Consider the following 18,592-nt stretch of genomic DNA (forward strand, 5'->3'; position numbering starts at 1 on the left):
AACATGAACTTTTCTAACCCAATACCAGAGTAAGGGAAATTACTACAACGGAATCATCACGAATCAAACATCTTAAACATTGAACTCGAAATATCGGATTTTGAAAAATCAAGAGGAAGGGGTTGATAAAATGCTAAGCAATGGCCGAAAACCTATAATAAAATAGCGAGAAACTGTTACAGAACAGTTGCGAATTGAACCCATCAAATAGTGATAACTAAAATTTGAATTTAGAGCATCCTATTAAACATATCAGTGTGTATAAAAAACCTGTATGAGGGCCCAAAAATTATCAATAACTTGCGAAAAGGCAATCATCAAATGCCATGAAATTCTGATAGAATTGTCACAAGTCGAACATGAATGCACATTCAAAATTCTCACGGGATAACATATTAAAAATATTGAATTTCTAAAACAGTGTGAAAAAAGTCGAAAGAATGACAGTTTTCAAAAAAATTACGATGCGGTTAACTAAGATGGAATTGTCACAAATCGAACGCATTACATAGCTATAATTATCAAGAATTGTTTATTTATATCTCGACTCGTCCTATTCAGGGCACACGAGGGTAGAACAAACATTCAACTGACAAAACATACATAAAACACAAAAAATTACTTTAGCAACTAGTATAAATGACGTCTGAAGAATAAATTAAATTTTGAAAATATTTACACTATAAAATACAAAGGCATAGAGAAATGCCTTAAACAAAAAATAAATATGAAATAAGAAAAATAAAAATAAGAGTCATCTACAAAAAGTCTGGAATGAGGAAAATTTTTTTATAGAGTTTCTCTAGCGATAGGTATATGAAATGCTGGAGGATGTTGGATATACTGCTGCCATCAAAGAGAGCTGGTGCATTCAGAATTATAAGTGAGGTAAGATGTTGTTCTTTGTCGTGGAATTCGAGCTTATTTTTGATGCTATTTGTTAATCTAGTCTTTGCCTCATGATCGTGAAACTTTATTTCGACGAAGTTCTTTGTCTTGTAAACCTTCTTCACAATTGGTAGCATTGTAGAATCATTTATGATTTTTATGATGTCATCACCAGATTTCTCGTCTTCAGCAGTGATGATAATAGACGCAGGAGGAAGCTGCCTCTTGGCGATTTTCTTGTAAGTTGGAGTATGGCAAGATTGTTTAAGTTCGTTGAGCGGATCTGATATCCTAATAATTTGTCGCTCTAAGTTCTTAATATGTGTTGGATCAACTTTATCTGAGAGTATAGAAATACGATGATTCAGTTTTTCTAGTTGTTGAACTTGTATGTGTGATGAAGAGGACTGGCTGCTGAACAAGGTTTTAATTTTTTGGATTGCCTCATTGCAAGCTTGTCTGAGTAATTGAGAGTTTGAACGTATCACCATTTTTAACGATTATGCTGATTAATGTGTCTAATTCGTGAGAATTGTCAGGAGCTGGCAAAATTGAAGCAGATGGAATGGTAGTGTTGGCCGTTGTCGGTAATGGGGAAGATGGAGAGGTAAACTCATGATCGATGTTTGTGTTTAGAACGTTGTGGATTGTTTCGCTGAGTGGGGATAAACTAGCCCGTGGTAGAGAATTTGCAGGACTATTCAGCACTGATTGTTGTGACATAGATAAAAGATCGACCTGAAGAGGTGAATTTTCTTGAAAAGGATTAAATGGCGATTTAGCCGATATTTGGGATGAAGAGGATGTTTGTGTTTCGCTAACGCCTTTTGCTTCTGCTTGTTCTATGTGAATTGGAGAATGATGGCCAGTTCTGGGTAAGTCTGCTAGTTTGCTGTTTTGTTGACTTTGAAGACTTTGGCTGATTCTTACAGCTTGCTTAAAAGGAGACTCAGCCGAATTGTGAGCTGAAGGGAGATAACTTTTGAGACGTGTTAATGAGATGTCACGAGGCGGTCTAGATCTGCCAGAATTGTTCTCTGGTGTTTGTTGATCAATTATAGTGCTTACTGTGTTCATGTTGGAAGATGTTGGTGTAGCACTGATGCCTTTTGCCTCTATTTGGTCTCTGCAGACTGGAGAAAGGCTACGAGTTCTCGATGAGCCTCTTAGATTACTAGGAGGTGGAACACTAGCATTTGAAGTGTGCAATGGTGACTCCCTCCTACCATAAAGTCGTGGAGTGTTATCCAGAGCAATTGTCCGATGAGATTGCTTAGTTGCTTAGCTTTGGAAATCTGTTTCGTTTGTTCATGTTCCAGAAGAAAGTACTTGGTTGTTTACAAGGAGATGGACAAGTTATAGGAGCCAAAATAAAGATTTATGAGAAAATAAAGTAATAATTTTTTTTTTTTTTTAAAGATCTAATGGTGAGATCGAGGAAAAGATCGAGGGTGAGTCTTGACCGAGCCTCCAAAGAGACCCATTTCCGAAAGATTATTAGGATAATTATTAAGAACAGATTTTCCAAGAGCGTAAAGAAAATGTTTAATGATTTTTGATGATATTTGATGATTTCCGATGTTCCATTGATGAAATTGCATGCCGCCGCCAGTTAAACAAATGGCAATGTCCGATGGGCCCTGTTAGCCTCAAACTAGAAAGTACGATATTTAATTTTGTTGAGTTTGTTGAAAAATGGCCAGATCAGTAGTTAGTTAGTGAAATAGTTGATAGACTATTAGAAAGCAGAAAAAAGAAATTTTTTTTTGTCGTTGATACAAACGAGAATGATAATGAATAGCAAAAGCTGTGCAGAAATCCTAATAGAAAACAAAAAACGTTATAAGTGGCGCTAGGCGGAGATTGAAGACTCCATTGGTTGATGCGTAATGCTCAAACATTAATGTATAAACTGGCCGCGGCGTACAAGTATAGAGAATTGCCTGATGAAAGATTGACGAGATACAGTAATGATAAATTAAGATAACTAATTATGCATCAAAATTGGCGATAGTTAAAAGACATGCAAGATAGGTAGTGGTTGGCACTGGGCCAGGGATGGTTATATCAAGAAATGTGCAAATTAAAATGGAATAGGTCATCGCTATGTTAAATAACAAATATTGAAAGCTTTAAAGAAATGGAGGAAAAAATTTGGTGAAACTAAGTGTATAAATCTATTAATAAGTACCACTGTTGACGAGTTGACCTGGGGAATTCCAATGGTTGGTGGTATGAATAATCTTCTATGAAGTTGGTACGTGATATTACTAAGAGACCTAAAGCTATGTGGATGTATGCAAATTTAACTTGAAATGTATTATGTGGGAAAAAACATCATATAAATACAAAAAATACATATAAAAACCAAAGAAAGCACTCAGAGACAACAATCATGAAGTTTGTTTACAATTTGTTATGGGGAATAGAACGCCAATAATATGAAAAAGTGATATATATTTGGATATTGATATAAAAGCAGAGGATGGGTTGAAAATTTAAAACAGGGTGTCCGGCATTTAAAGACATTTGGGGGAGAAACATATTTAAAAATTAAGCAGAAATGACAATTAAAAAATATTAATTTAAGTATCCAAAATCAGAGTTAACAAATGGCGAAAAATTATCACAGTGATAGCCTATACCCAAATACAACTTAAATCTAAATGAGACTGTTATAANATTGAAAACTCCATTGGTTGATGCGTAATGCTCAAACATTAATGTATAAACTGGCCGCGGCGTACAAGTATAGAGAATTGCCTGATGAAAGATTGACGAGATACAGTAATGATAATTTAAGATAACTAATTATGCATCAAAATTGGCAATAGATATATGACATGCAAGATAGGTAGTGGTTGGCACTGGGCCAGGGATGGTTATATCAAGAAATGTGCAAATTAAAAGGGAATAGGCCATCGCTATGTTAATATATCAAGAATATCAAATTTGGAAAACTATGTGAAAAGGGCTGATTAATTGATAGCTACCGAAAAAATTATTCTTAATTGTAAAATTACAATGGAGGTGTTACAGCTTGGAACGCTTGAAAAAACTTATAGTTTAAGTGCGAAATGCGCATTTTTTAATAACATTTAAGATATCAAAAATTGAAAAACCGATTAATCACAGCCAAAACCCACAAATTATATTTAAAAAAAAAATTATGTAGGCTAGCACAGGGATGGCTAAAAGTTAAACCCTACTATGATGTTTATAGCTTCACACAGACTGCTGCCCAGAATTTGCTAAGTTACAATTATTCTGCCACAGATCATAAAATGGAAATCTTCCCCAAAAGTAATAACACATAAGCTCAATAAAAAATAGAACAAAATTTTCAGTTTTGGGAAACATATTTGAACACCTTAAAAGCTAGCATTTTACATAACTAAGGTTGAACTTAGAATTTAATGTAGGGGTGCACAACCTGCGGCCCGAAAACCCTTGATGAGCGGCCCTCGGACGCAATCTGAACAAAATTTTGAAAAAGCAATTCCATTTTTCGAAAGAAAAAAAAATATAATATAATTAGTTTGGAAATTTGAAATTTACGCAATTAAGTTTTTAACGCACCCAATCTCAATCGATGCAGTTTTCCGATCGCTATTTTTGATTGGTTAACGCTACGGATTAAGCATAGTTTTGAAAATCTCAATATCTTTAATACGTCATTATAACGATACACAAATTTCGAAGTTTAGTTATCAAATTTGACGCTCTTCGCGGATTTATCAGAAATCCTATGATTTTTCAGTGGTTATTGCTACCCATTTTCACTTAGTTTCCCTACCCATTTTAACTTAGTTTCCCTATCCATTTTCACTTAGTTTCCGAAATCACGATTTATGAAAGTTATGAGGCGCTTTATTTGCGCAAATTTATATCAAATCTGAATGACTTTTGATCCTTTTTTTTGGCAGTTATTGTGTGGCATTCTCGTAGCAGACATTTTCTCGTGGGTTTTAAAATTTTGATATTTAAGCAAGATATTACGAATCGTGAGTAAAGAATCACTTATTTAGATAACCATTTTTTGACGTGATTTATTTGTGCCGATTTTATGGCAATTCAAATTCTTTTTCAATTGCTACACATTTCTACTATGTTTTGAAAGTCTAGATATTTTTTATACGCTATTGCGACACTTTAATTTCGAATCCCGCATTCAACGCATTTACAGCAATTTCATAAATATAAAGGTATTTGATAGTTTTTTGGTACTTATTACTATATTTCCCCCGTGATTTAAAAATTTCTAAAATTTTTAATACTATAATTTGACAACATGCAAGTTTTTAATCACGTAAATTAAAATAATTACTTTTTTCGTGCTCTATTTGTGCTAATTTTAACACAAATATAAAAGGTTTTTTGAACGTGTTTATTTTTTATTTCCCGTTATTGCTGCATTTTTACTTGACTTTGAATATCCTGATATTTTAACATAATATTACAACCTGTGAAACTTGATTCTATTTTAATTTTTTTTCGTAACTTAAAAAAAAGTAATAACGTATCCCAGCAAAATCGACACCTTCCCGAAGCAAATAAATAACAAGATGTGTAGGTTTATGTTAGACAGCCCCTTTCACAAAAAAATAATTAAAAATATGTGCCTATTACTTTAGTTTCATGAACACGCGCTAATTTCACAACACACAGAAAATCTATTCTTTTTGTCGCCATATGATTTAAAAATCACATATCTCGATTCGTATTTACGTGTTTTAAAAATCATATATCACAATTCGTATTTAAGTGTTTTAAAAATCATACGTTTTGATTCTTTTCGCAATTTAAATAATTATCGTAATTCGTATTTAAGTGATCTTAAAATTGCACATCGCATTAACTTTAATGAAATTTAAAAATCATTTACCGTGATTCGTATTCTCGAGATTTAAAATCTCATATCGCAATTAGTGTTTTGGCTTTTTAAAAATCCTACACTTTAACTCTTCTCCCAATTCAAAAATCATACACCGCGATTCATATTCACAAGATTTAAAAACCACAAGTTGCGATTCATATTCACGTACTTTAAAAATTATACGCTGTGAGACTTCTCGAAATTTAATAAAATCCCACATCTCGGCTCGTAAACACGTGATTTGAAACTCACGCATCGCGTTTTTTGGTTACGAATTTTAAAAATCACACATAATTCATATTGAAGCAATTTAAATATAACACATCACTATTTCAAAGCTGCCAACAGAAATAGGAAAAAATCCAGCAGATTTTACGAAAATTAATTTCATGATAATTGTTACATAAGTTACTAAAAATTTTATACATAGGAAATATTACAGATTTTTATAGTCACCAAAAAAGAAAAACTGCAATATTTTCCAGTCATGATTGGCATTAAATATGCTTAAAATGTACTGCATTATGTTTACTAGTAATTTTGAATAGTAATAGGCATTTAATTCATAAAAAGGAATAAGAATTTAATTTATTGAAAAAGGAAATAAAAATAAACATTTTAGAACAAAAAGGAAAAAGGTTTTTAGGCTGATTTCTGAAAATGAGGCTAGCTTCTTTATAGATTAGTAATACTAAATTTTTTCTGATAAATTCAATCTGATTTTTTGATTCTGTTTTTTTTTCATTAAGTTTTGCAGTGTCTAATTTTAAACATTTAAAAGTATTTAATTTCATGCAAACAAATTACAAAGTTAACACGTTGAATGCACACTAATTTTAAATGGCTTGTCCATTCAGTCTGGCCAAATGGTAAACTACAAAATAGTAACTACAAACAATCGAAATATGCAAATATTACAGATTTCGCGAGTTTTTTAAAAGGTTTAACATGACATATCTGTAAAAAATGGTTAATTATATAAGCCTATGAATTGTTTAGAAATAGTAGTGGACAAAATTCTAATAAATTGCATTTATTGAACCAAGAATCACAATTAATAAAGTTGAAAAAATTTATTCGCTGCCCAGAGTAAGTTGCCATCTCTGTATATATAAATAAAACTATGTGTTCCATATTGCATTAATTTCTTCAAACCATTTTAGTAAAAATAATATTAAAAAAAAAAAAAATTACTTGAATTATGTGATTTTTGGCTTTGCCGGTCTCCGGTGACCACAGTGGCGCCACGAATAACCTCAGTGCCAATCACCAGTGACCCCCATGGCATTCAACGTGTTAACTGCCAAAAAGAATTTAGTGCCTAGAATAACCTACAACAGCCAGTGTTTTCACTACAGCGCGAGAATCTCGCATATTTTTTTCTTTTCTCGCATTAAAAAATGATTACCGCGAGAAATTAGCGCATTCTATAAATCAATTTCAAAATTCGCGAATTTCTCGCATTTTGGAAAAAGCTTCGAATTACGCCAATTAGAATAAAATCCATTTCACTTTTCTTCCTGGATCTTTCATTATTTTCAACATTTGCCCCAGTTATCTAGATTCCCGATTTACCAGTATTGTTCAGAACTTTTTCGAACAACAGAACACAACCCCTCCGAGCCACGATACCCCTTTCAGAACACATTTCTCTGCAACCACGTGTTTACCGCAGGTAACGTTTTTTCATGTAAGGCGTTCAAATTTTTTATGCACTAATGTAAGGTGGACAAATACCTAGTAAAGGCAAAATCTTCTATGATGATGCAGCATGAATATTCAATGCTTTAAAAAATGGAAGACGTTAAAAATGTATTATAATGAAAGAAATTTTTTTTTCAAGTCTATTTGTATTTTTTCAGTTTTTAGAAATCTCACTTAACTTTCTGAAATCTCACCCTGTTTTTGAGAAAGGGTGAGAAATTCTCACCCATTTTTTTTCTATGATGAAAACACTGATAGCTGTCAACATGTTTGTCGAAATACTTGGGCATGTGGCCCTTCATTAGTCAATCTGCTGTGCATGTGGCCCTTCACTCATAAAAGATTGTGCACCCCTAATTTAATGGTACTAAAGACAGTATCAAAAGGCAAAAATTAATGCCAGAAAATGTTACGCAAAGTATAATAAATTTCAAATTTAGAAACAGCTAAATAGAAAACCTATAAAAGTAATTACAAATTTTTACAACACTCATTTATAGCCATTCGTAGATAATGAGGACAAATGATAGACAAGAATGTATACTACCTTATATATAGTAGGTAATAACACCAATATACTCTTTATACTCTTATAGAAAAACCATGCAAACTAAATAAACAGCTATATATTGCATGTTAAATAAAGCAGGCACAATACTGAATGTTCAAAATAGTCAGGCACAATATCATAGGATAGTTACTGATATATTAACATACATAAGACCATGAGGTGAATAAATTTAAATGCAATAAGCTGTATAATATTCAACATTTAAAAGAATAAAAATTTCAAAAGAATAATGAAATATTTTAATATATTCAGGTAATTAAATGTACAAATATTTGAAAGATAAAAATAATTAAAGAAATACAGGTATTTAAGTCCAATATATAAAGACTGACTAAGTTACTAAGACTAAAAGTTGGGATATTCACAATCAAGTTAGCTGTAAAACAAAACCAATGATAGTTTATATATTAAATCATAATAGATACTAAACTTTGTTTATACGTTTTTTTAAATATAAAGGATTAGGAATAAATTATAGGCCTGGTTATTAAAACAATATTTACTATAACTTTAGAATTGTAGAAGTCCAGTAAGTAAAGACTGGCAAATTAAGATTATAAAAGTCGGGATATTTACAATTAAGTTCGTTGTAATATAAAACCTACGATAGTTTATAATATTAAACGATAATGGATAACTAACTGTGTCCAGATACATGTATCTAAATATAAAGGATTAGAAATTCATTATAGGCCTAGTTATTTTATTATAACAATTTTTATCAAAACTTTAGAATTGTATAAAAGCTTACTTAGGTGATTGATGAGAAACTAAGGAAATTTATAAACTGTGGCAGGAAAACCAACTGTTCATATTAAAAAAAGACGCAAATGTTAATTGAGATATTTCAAAAATGATTAGTAAAGAAATAAAATTTCGAATCAACTATTTGAGTTCTGTGGGGAAAAAGAACAGTACCAAACAGCATGTGAATGTGCACTGCAAGGAAACGGGATTAACCCGCCGAGCTGAAGTTGCCATTTGCTTTTCAAAAAAATTATTGGAATTAAAAAAAATTAACTCAACTCAAGCATCTACAATTATCAGTGAAACAAGCCCTTCTCAAGAGCAATTTTTAGTAAAATTTTACACAATGTTATTTAGTTTTTAATAAAAGGTACTGTTGGATTTTTGTAGGGAAAGCTTCTTTCATTGCGATCAATTGCAGGGACAAAAGATTTTTTTAACTGCGACTGCCAAGATTAAAATAAAAACAAGTTTCAGTTTCGGAATTGGATTCAATGTCAAATCTTTGAAACTGAAACTAAGTAATTAAATCTTTGAACCATTGCAATGGATTTAGTTTTTAAAATTCGTGGGGTAGTTAAAAATTATGAATGGGGCAAACTAGGAGTCAATAGTATGGTTGCAGTTCTGCAAAAGAGTGCCGACGATAACTTTAAAATTATGGATGATCTGCCTTACTCAGAACTTTGGTTAGGAACTCATGATTCGGGACCAGCTACTATTCCTCACTTGGTGAACAAAAAATTGCTTGACTGGCTTCAGATGAATCCTATAAGCTTGGGTGAAAACATTTCCAAAGAATTTGCCTCATCTGCAGGCCTTCCTTTTCTTTTCAAAGTTTTATCAGTAAACAAAGCCCTGTCAATCCAAGTACATCCCGACAAACAGACTGCTTCCAAATTGCACAAAGAATTTCCTCAACATTATCCTGATGATAATCATAAACCAGAATTAGCAATCGCATTAACAAATTTTAAAGCTCTGTGTGGATTTCGACCCCTGAACGAAATAAAAGCCTTTCTTCAAGAAATCACTGAACTTCAAAAAATTATTAACGTTGATTTGGTTAAATCATTTCTCGAAAAAGGTGATTTGCGCTCCGTTTTCACAGCCTTGATGACATCATCCTCAAGTGTATATGAAGCACAGATCTTGCAGATAATTGAAAATTTTAAATGCAATAAATATACCAGTGACTTATCAATATCAGTTAAAGATATATTTCTTCAAATATGCGAACAATATCCTACCGATATAGGCTGTGTATGCATATTCTTTTTAAACTATGTGAAGTTAAAAAGTGGAGAAGCTATATTCTTAGCTGCTAATGAACCACATGCGTACCTCAGTGGTGATTGCATTGAATGCATGGCGTGTTCTGACAATGTTGTTCGAGCTGGCTTAACCCCTAAATTCAGAGATGTGCAAACATTATGTTCTATTTTGACTTATATTTGTAAATCAGCTGAAGAAAATATGTTCGTCCCTCAAAAAGATGTAAACGATCCATTCGTCCTTACCTATGCTCCTCCAGTGAAAGAGTTTGCTATAGATTCCATTACATTGCCTTCTGATACTATTGAATATAAGTTAAAAACTTTACAAAGTGCTTCTATATTACTCATTATTAAAGGCAGTGGAGTTAGTTGTTATGAAAAGGAGGAAGTTAATTTAAATATTGGATCTGCTTTATTCATTTCTGCTAATTGTGATGTTATTATCAAACCCAGTGAAGAGTTGTTAATGTTTCGAGCTTATTGTCTGGGTTAAATCCATTAAGATACCCATAATTCTTTTAAATACTAGAATCTTTTCTTTATTTGAAAGATATTTCTTTAATAGTGCCTGTTATCACCAGTTGAAATTTCCAAAAGTGTTTTTATTTGTTAAAAAAATTACCACTCAGTTTGTTTATGGTATTATATTTATAGTATTATATAGTATTGTATTATATATTGTATTTAGTATTATATATTGTATTAAGTTTTATCTGCTAAACAAGTGACCATTTTGTTAAAAAAAAATCAATACTACAGTCTTTTCTTGCAATTTATCTATTACTGTCATCGCGTTTCTTTAGTTATCAATATGGAAATCTTTCCTCTGAATCGATCTTTTACCGTCATATATTTATTCATTTGTATCTTATATTTTAATGCTCTTCTCATTAGTGAAGAAATATGTTAAATTACAGAAGGATCAGGAAACACTTGTAAAGGAGCTTTTGTTATACATTTTTGAAGATATCTCTGTATTGTGATTTGCGACAGAATAATTGGAGAGATTTCCATATCGTGATCTGTGGCAGAATAATCATCTAGTCTTAGCAACTTCTAGGCAGCGACCCGGGTGAAACAGGGGGAAAAAACGTCACAGAAAGGGGCCAACTCTAGAGGTATAACTCCTAGCCTCTCCTGGCAAGCATCCGCATGTTTTTTTTTTTTTTTTACACTTGCAAATTTTAAATCTATGTGACACTTTGGCAATTGTAGTTGGTGCAACAGATCACGATACGTAAATATCCTCATATATTTAACTATGTTTTTGATTATTGGATATTCAACAATAGTTTTTTTATTTATATGCTTTGTTCTTTCCTGGGATGAAAAGAATGTTGTGCTTCTGGCATATCTTATTCAGGTAACAAATTTTAATTCAGGTAACAAATTTTAAATGCAAAATTCAGGCAACAAATTTTAAAATTGTCACCATGAAAAGTTTTAACATGGTGTTGCATTTTCAGAACTTTATAATCAAAATAGAAATTTTTTCTCAACATACAAATTTTTTGTATCTTAGAGAACTTTGAAAAAAAAGGCTTTAATTTGTAAATCCTGGTTAAGATATCAAAAATATCAAATCCATTATATTATAACATATTTATTTTAACCAAAAAATCAATTTGATAGAGAAATATTAATATCTTTTAAAGCAATCAAAAAATAGGGATATTAAATAATTATTTCTCTTTTATGTGTGAAGGATTTTTGAAGTTTCAATGTTGACTGTTGATATTGCATATAGCAGAAATATTTCATCAAATGAAGAAAATGTGTGTGGAGAAAAAGAAATTTTGTTGTAAAATGATTAAGAATCAAATTATTTTTAAATTTAGTAGAAAATCTAGTGATTACTGCATGTTACAAAATCAATTAGACTGGTTTTGGTCATTATATTTTTAATAAAAAAATATAAAAATTCAGTTTTGTATATAGATATTTATTATGAAATTATCATAAATTGGCATGCTTAGTTAACAACAAATTAATAGCTTTTGGAGCGTGCTGTGTAAGAAGTGAATGATTTTTTTCTGCTAAAGCTTGGGCGTGTGTTTGCTGATATAAGCGGTGGTAGATCTTAAAACTGTGTTGTTTTACTTTGGATTTAGTTAGATAATTATGTTTTTACTTATGAATACTTTATTTTTACTGAAATAAAGATATTTTGTTAAGAAGTTTGTGTTATTTTCCTTAAAGTAACCCAACACAGATAAATAATTTCATGTTGCGATTTATATTAATGCTATTTATAAAACCAATGGTAGGATTTGTATTCATGCATTTTTAAAATTAAATATTCCAATTCATATTCAGGCGATTTTAATATCAAACATTGATTTTCTATTTGTGTGATTTAAAAGTTATACAATGTGATTTGTATTCTGATGATTTAAAAATTACATATCACAATTCACGTTTTTTGGAAAAATTCATATTAATACGATTTAACATTTAAAAATCCACAATATTATGATTCTTATTCATGCATCTTTTAAATTCAAAATTATGATTATGAATCGCAAGATATTAAAATCAAAAATCTCGATTTTTATTCATGCGATTTCAAATTCAAACATCATGTTTCATATTAAGTCATTTATTTTAAAAAAATAATTAAAATATTCATTCTATGGATAAAAAGCACAAAATAGTAAGTATTTAATCCTGCTTATAATTTAAAATATGTTTGTAACATTTAAATTATATTTTCACACAAGTAATTAAAAAATAATTCTCAAAAATGTTTCCTAAAGCTAATTTTATATGTTTCATGAATTGCAATTAATTGTTATAAAATATATTTATTTTCATTGGCAATGTTCTGTTAGGAAGATTTCCGTGTCTTGATTTGCGGCAGGATAATTACCATATCTTGGCAACTTCTGGGCAGTGGTTCACAAGAGACTAAAAGAACGAGACCAACTGAATGTGTAACTGGCAGTCAGTTTCAAGTAAATCTCTAAACGCTTTTCATTTTTAAAAATTTGCAAATTTAAAATCCATTTTGTACCTTGGTGATTGTATTTTGTGCGACAGATCAGGCTACAGAAATATTCCCTTTTTATTTCTTAAAATAATATGGCTTATAATTTTTGCAAGTTATATTCATTTATCTTTTAAGGTATTAAAATTTCATGAAATAAGATTAAAAATAAATTAAACAATTTCTACTCTTTTTATGAAAATTATGCTTAGAATTTTTAATTTTCTAAATTCATAGTAACCTCTTTCAAATGTTATTTCTTGCTAAAATTTCAGGTATATTTTCATGACGCAATCAGCCCTGAGTTTTTTTATTTTTTAACTTATTATTCATTTTTTAATCATGTTTAGTATAATATTTGTTGTCCCTAAGAATAAGTTTTGAAAACTGTAAATAAACTGATGATAAAAAGTTTATTTCTCACTTTTNACCTCTTTCAAATGTTATTTCTTGCTAAAATTTCAGGTATATTTTCATGACGCAATCAGCCCTGAATTTTTTTATTTTTTAACTTATTAATCTATTTTTTAATCATGTTTTGTATAATATTTGTTGTCCCTAAAAATAAGTTTTGAAAACTGTAAATAAACTGATGATAAAAAGTTAATTTCTCACTTTTATGGATTACTACTGGTATTTACGATATATATATATATATATAATTATACTATTGTATTGATATATTTTGCTAATGCTCTATTAATACAATTTTAGGAAGCACTATTTTTGCTGATAGAATCGTGTGAAATGATGAGAAGATTGCATGATTTTTTCCTTTATTAAAGAAATCTTTTTATCCTTTTTTTATTCCTTTCTTTGTTTTCTTCATATTTTTCTTACATGCATGTGTATATTATAGAAAGAAGAGAGACAAAAAAAAATTAAAGAAAAAAGGAATTTACAAAAAAAATTAGGAATTTATAAATTTTATAAACTGTGCACAAGCTGCAAGCATTTAGAACCCATATAATAACATAAAAATAAGAAAAATAAGAAAAAATATTTGCTGTTTAATTTTAAACTGTTTAATTTTAAATGTCAAAATTCACAATTTGACCAAAATCAGTTATAAAATTTTATTTATTTTTCAATTATTAATTTTTGTTAGTGAGTTATAAAATTTTTTTAAAAAAAAGCCGTATTTTTGTATTCAACCGATATTTTTAAAAAAAAACTTTACTTCTATAATTACAATTATTAAGTTTTAAAATAATGTAAAAAAATACATAATTACATAATATTTTTTTTTATTAATTTAATAATGTTTAAAATTTTTATAAATAGTAAGGTTTGAACATTTTTAAATCTCATTAAATGTATATAATTTTCGAGGAAAAAAATTTAAATAATTTGATCAAATAAGGTCGAGTTGTTTCCAAGTTATAAAATTCATTTTAAGTATAAATAAGAATTAAACCATTCACATGAGGCGTGACAATTTGATCCAATCATTTTCTTCTTCTGTACTAAATTCTTACACAGTATTTACTAAAATCAATGCAAAGAAAATAAAGTCATATTTGCAAAAACTAAAATTAGTGAAGAAATCGTGTTAGCCAAAAAAAATTTTTTTTTCTTTTTTTTTTGTGTGTGCCTTGCTTTCACTAATATAAATATAAGGAATTGCTTAAATTAGTGAAGAAATCGATTCATTATTATACTTGTCTCTTTCAGTGAAAAAAAAAATATCATCAAGATTAACTATTGTCTTAATGATCGGATTTTCACATGTTAAAAAGCAATCTTAGTGTTTCAAGGTGTTTATCTCTAAAGGTGGTCTTTGGTTCAAGTTATTGACTAATGCTAACTATTAATTAAGTTACGAATTCAGGCACATATACGTACTTCCTCTGAATAAACATTTTTTTTTTCTGAAAGATTTAGATTTCTGACCTTCTAACTACAGGGGGGTAATTGCAATCTGGAAAATTTGGCTCAAATAGTTCAATCAAAATAATTTTTAAGCAAAGCGAAAAAGTTTTGTACCAAATTATAAAATTCGCTAATCCAAATTCAGTGTAAAAAATTATTTTTAAATAATCATTTCGTATTTTTTATTGTTTTATTCAGTAAAAGCCGAGAAAAAAAATTTAAATATGATTGTAAAATAAAATAAAATGGCGAATATTCGCCTCTCCTTTCGATTAGATAAATGCGTTTTTCGCCGGCTCTTTATAATTTCCGCGATGTGTTTATAATTATAGGGTGTTTCTTAATTTACATTTTTAAAGTCCTCGTCAAAAATGTTGGCACACTAGGGGGCGTACATTAATATTTAAGCGTGGAAAAGAATAATTAGAAATCTAACGAATCATGGAAAATATAAAACTTCGAGGCTGTGTTCATATCCTCATTTTTGTTCCCTCCATCAAACAAACAGATTTGATGTTTTCCATCCATCTTTGATAGTAGCAAATATTAAATTAATTTGAAATAGTTGCCTTAAATATTAATTTGTGACCCTTATTGTAAATTTACAAAGATTCAAAACTTTTCCCCCTTTGTAGTAAATGGTGAATGATGCACGTTAAATCTGTCGAGTCGCAAAGTCCTCCATGTTCCCATAACAAATCAATATCTCTAGGGGTACTGATCCAGAAGTTTCCTTGTCTTCGGGATTGGTTCAAAACTACAAGGCTACGGAGTTGAACATCAGCAGTCGTAAACCCAAGAATTGGGTCGGCTGTTCAACGACGGCTATAAAGTAAAAATAAAAGCGCTTGAAACGGAGCCGCGATGGCTCAAGGGATAGAACGTTCGCCTTCTAATGACGTGAACCGGGTTCGAATCCCAGCAATGGCTGGCAATACGAATTACGCATCCGGTTTGCACCGACCACAGTGTGACGTAAAATATACTCAGTGGTAAACGGATCATGGGTTAGAGTCCCCTTGCCGTCAGACTAACCGTGGGAGATTTTCATGGTTTTCCTCTCCATGTAACGCAGATGCAGGTTACTTCCATCAAAAAGTCCTCCATGAAGGCAAAATTTCTCCCAATACTTGATCCAGGAGTTCCCTTGTCTTCTGGATTGGGTTAAAAATTACAAGGCTACGGAGTTGAACATTTATAGTCATAAACCCTAAAATTGGGTCGGCTGTTCAATAACGGTTATAAAATAAAATATAAAAATTATAAAATCTCGCCAAAAACGAAATTGTAATAACTAAATAATGCAATTGCCACCATTTACATTGTTTAATCTTGAATTTTACTATTCTTAATGCCGACAAGATTAAACTTGATTCGAGTTGATAAAGCCCGGATTCTATATAATTTTATTTAGATATCAATTAAAAACGATTTAGACGAGGAAAAAAAATAGTGACCCTAAAATTTTGAAAGCATTTAAAATACCTTTGAAAATAAATTACTCGTAATAAAGAATCAAAGAGGGCTTTAGGGAACATGCCCAGGGGGCCTCAACTTTTCGAAAGTCCTCGAATTCCAGTAAACTGTATATTTTTAAAATTTTTATTACATTACTAAAGAGAGGTCAATAGATTTTTTAAAAAATATTCGAATAAATAATTTTAAAATATATTCGAATAAATAGTTTTAAAAAATATTCGAATGAATAATTTAAAAAATACAGGAATAAAAATTTTAAAAAATATTCGAATGAATAATTTAAAAAAATATTCGCATGAATAAATAAAAAAAATATTCGTATAAATGATTTAAAAAAATATTTGAATGAATAATTTAAAAAAAAAATATTCGAATAAATAATTTTAAAAAATATTCGAATAAATAACTTTAAAAAATATTCGAATAAAAAATTGAAAAAAAAAATTATTCTCTGTTTTCACTTATGGCTTTTCTAAAAAGTTCCCAAATGACAAAGAATTTTGTAACTTGAGTATTAAAGCAAAGGAAGGCTTACTTGGAAAAGTTTATAGATCCTTTATGAAGCTATTGCAACAGTCACAAATTCCACTACTTGTTATTCGTCTGTGACGAAACTGTATCACATTAAGTTATTTTGAGATACTAGATATCCGATTTCGCCATTTATCTCAAAATAATCAGTAAACCGAAACTTTAAAAGGCTTATTATTTTGTTCTACGGTATTCATGCATCAAGAATCAGTCTGAAATGATTTTCATGCAATTGATTATTTATTTTTATTTTTTAGCAGTAATTTTTTAAAAATAATACTACACACCGTTTCGAATTCGAATACAAGCTTTTCTATTGCATTTGTTATTTTGTTGACAAATAGAAGGTCGTTAGGGTATTTACGCTGTCAATTAATTAATTGTCTTAATTTTGCGGTTCCAGATTAAGGTGAAATTATTCAAAACGTGTACGAAAACATACCAAATAATTAATAATGATAAACAAAAAAAAAGACAGCTTAAAAAATGGGTAAATGTTAAAATAATTTTCTTAGCTTTTGGCCCTCATTCAAGCAAGAATGCCATAAGCTGACAGCAACTTTTTTAAATTTTAAATAAATTGGTTCCATGGTATGTTAGATATGGTGTCGTAACTGGTAATGCAATGTTCTGGTTTGCTTCGTATCGTAAATTTCTATTTTTGATTACGAAAAAAAAATATGCAGTTGCTTAAATATTTTTATTAAATGCATTGATCGCATAATAAATAAAAACCCATTTACAGTGCAGGAGGAAAAATGGAACGCCCTGAATAACTATGGTCTAAGATCGGATGTTTACGTAACAGGACTCAATCTTAATGTTTTATGTAACAGGACTCAATCTTAATGCTTCAAGTGTGCTAATTAATTACAGTGCAGACGATATTTTAAATTATAAAAACACTCAGAAAACGTACTTAACAACATACCTCTCTTAGGACGGATTCGGATTTCTGACTCTAACAATAGGGAGAGTAGCTGCAATCTGGGAATAGTTCGGTTAGGAGAGCGGTTCAAAGTTGAACCCCTTGATGTTAATTTTATTTTTGCTCATTCGCGATATCTCGGGAACATTGGAAACGAACTGAAAATTATTTCCAAGCAATTATGAAATTTGTTAAACATACGACTTTTTTATAATTCGATTTCTCAGGAATTTTTAAGGCATGTGGTTTCATTAAATTAAAAGCAAAAAAAAAAAAAAAAAATTAAATNAAAAAAAAAAAAATCTAGTCAAATAGTTTAGTTTTTAGCTATTTTTTTCCTTTTCTACATCTATAATTTTAGCAGGCTTCGAAGTGGGCCTAAGACAAAATAGGGATATTTTTTGGAATAGTAGACATATAATCCATGACAACGTTTAAAAAAGAGAAACTTAAAAAAAGGATAATTTGCAGATACCGAAAAAGGACCGATACCGCGTACCCTCGGTTCCTCCGCAGGCTGATCAAAGTGGTCATCCACTCGTTTACTGACCGTGGCCAGAAAAGTTGACTTCGGTGTTCTACTGGTAACCGTGTCTTTACGATCAGTTCACTGCGGAACAAACTTTATCTGAAGTTGGAATCAAATTCAAGACTTCTCTGGTCAAGTATTTTATCTCGAAACGAAAACAGTAAATATGACGCTTAATATTTTTTGTATAAAAGAAATTTAGTG

General features: G+C 30.1%; 2 protein-coding genes across 12 annotated transcripts in view; one reads left to right on the forward strand and one right to left on the reverse strand.

Annotated features, from left to right (window-relative positions):
- The window catches only part of LOC107453040 (probable ATP-dependent RNA helicase vasa-like), a 57,581-nt gene extending 40,563 nt beyond the window's left edge, over positions 1-17,018 (reverse strand). For 3 of the 11 annotated variants that reach the window (XM_071180026.1, XM_071180023.1, XM_071180021.1), the window contains exon 1: positions 16,936-17,018. The gene's annotated coding sequence lies outside the window, so the exon portion shown is untranslated. Of the gene's footprint in view, positions 1-8,790; positions 9,003-16,935 lie in introns of those variants that run through there. The other 8 variants (XM_071180022.1, XM_071180024.1, XM_071180027.1 and 5 more) reach the window with 4 other exon arrangements.
- Positions 9,244-12,240, forward strand: LOC107453041 (mannose phosphate isomerase). Its single transcript, XM_016069702.3, has one exon. The coding sequence runs from the start codon at positions 9,333-9,335 to the stop codon at positions 10,554-10,556; it is 1,224 nt and encodes a 407-aa protein (XP_015925188.2). The 5' UTR covers positions 9,244-9,332; the 3' UTR covers positions 10,557-12,240.
- Positions 17,019-18,592: the final 1,574 nt, after the last annotated feature.

This window comes from Parasteatoda tepidariorum, chromosome 4 (assembly GCF_043381705.1).
Source record: "Parasteatoda tepidariorum isolate YZ-2023 chromosome 4, CAS_Ptep_4.0, whole genome shotgun sequence".
Classification (NCBI taxonomy): Eukaryota; Metazoa; Arthropoda; class Arachnida; order Araneae; family Theridiidae; genus Parasteatoda; species Parasteatoda tepidariorum.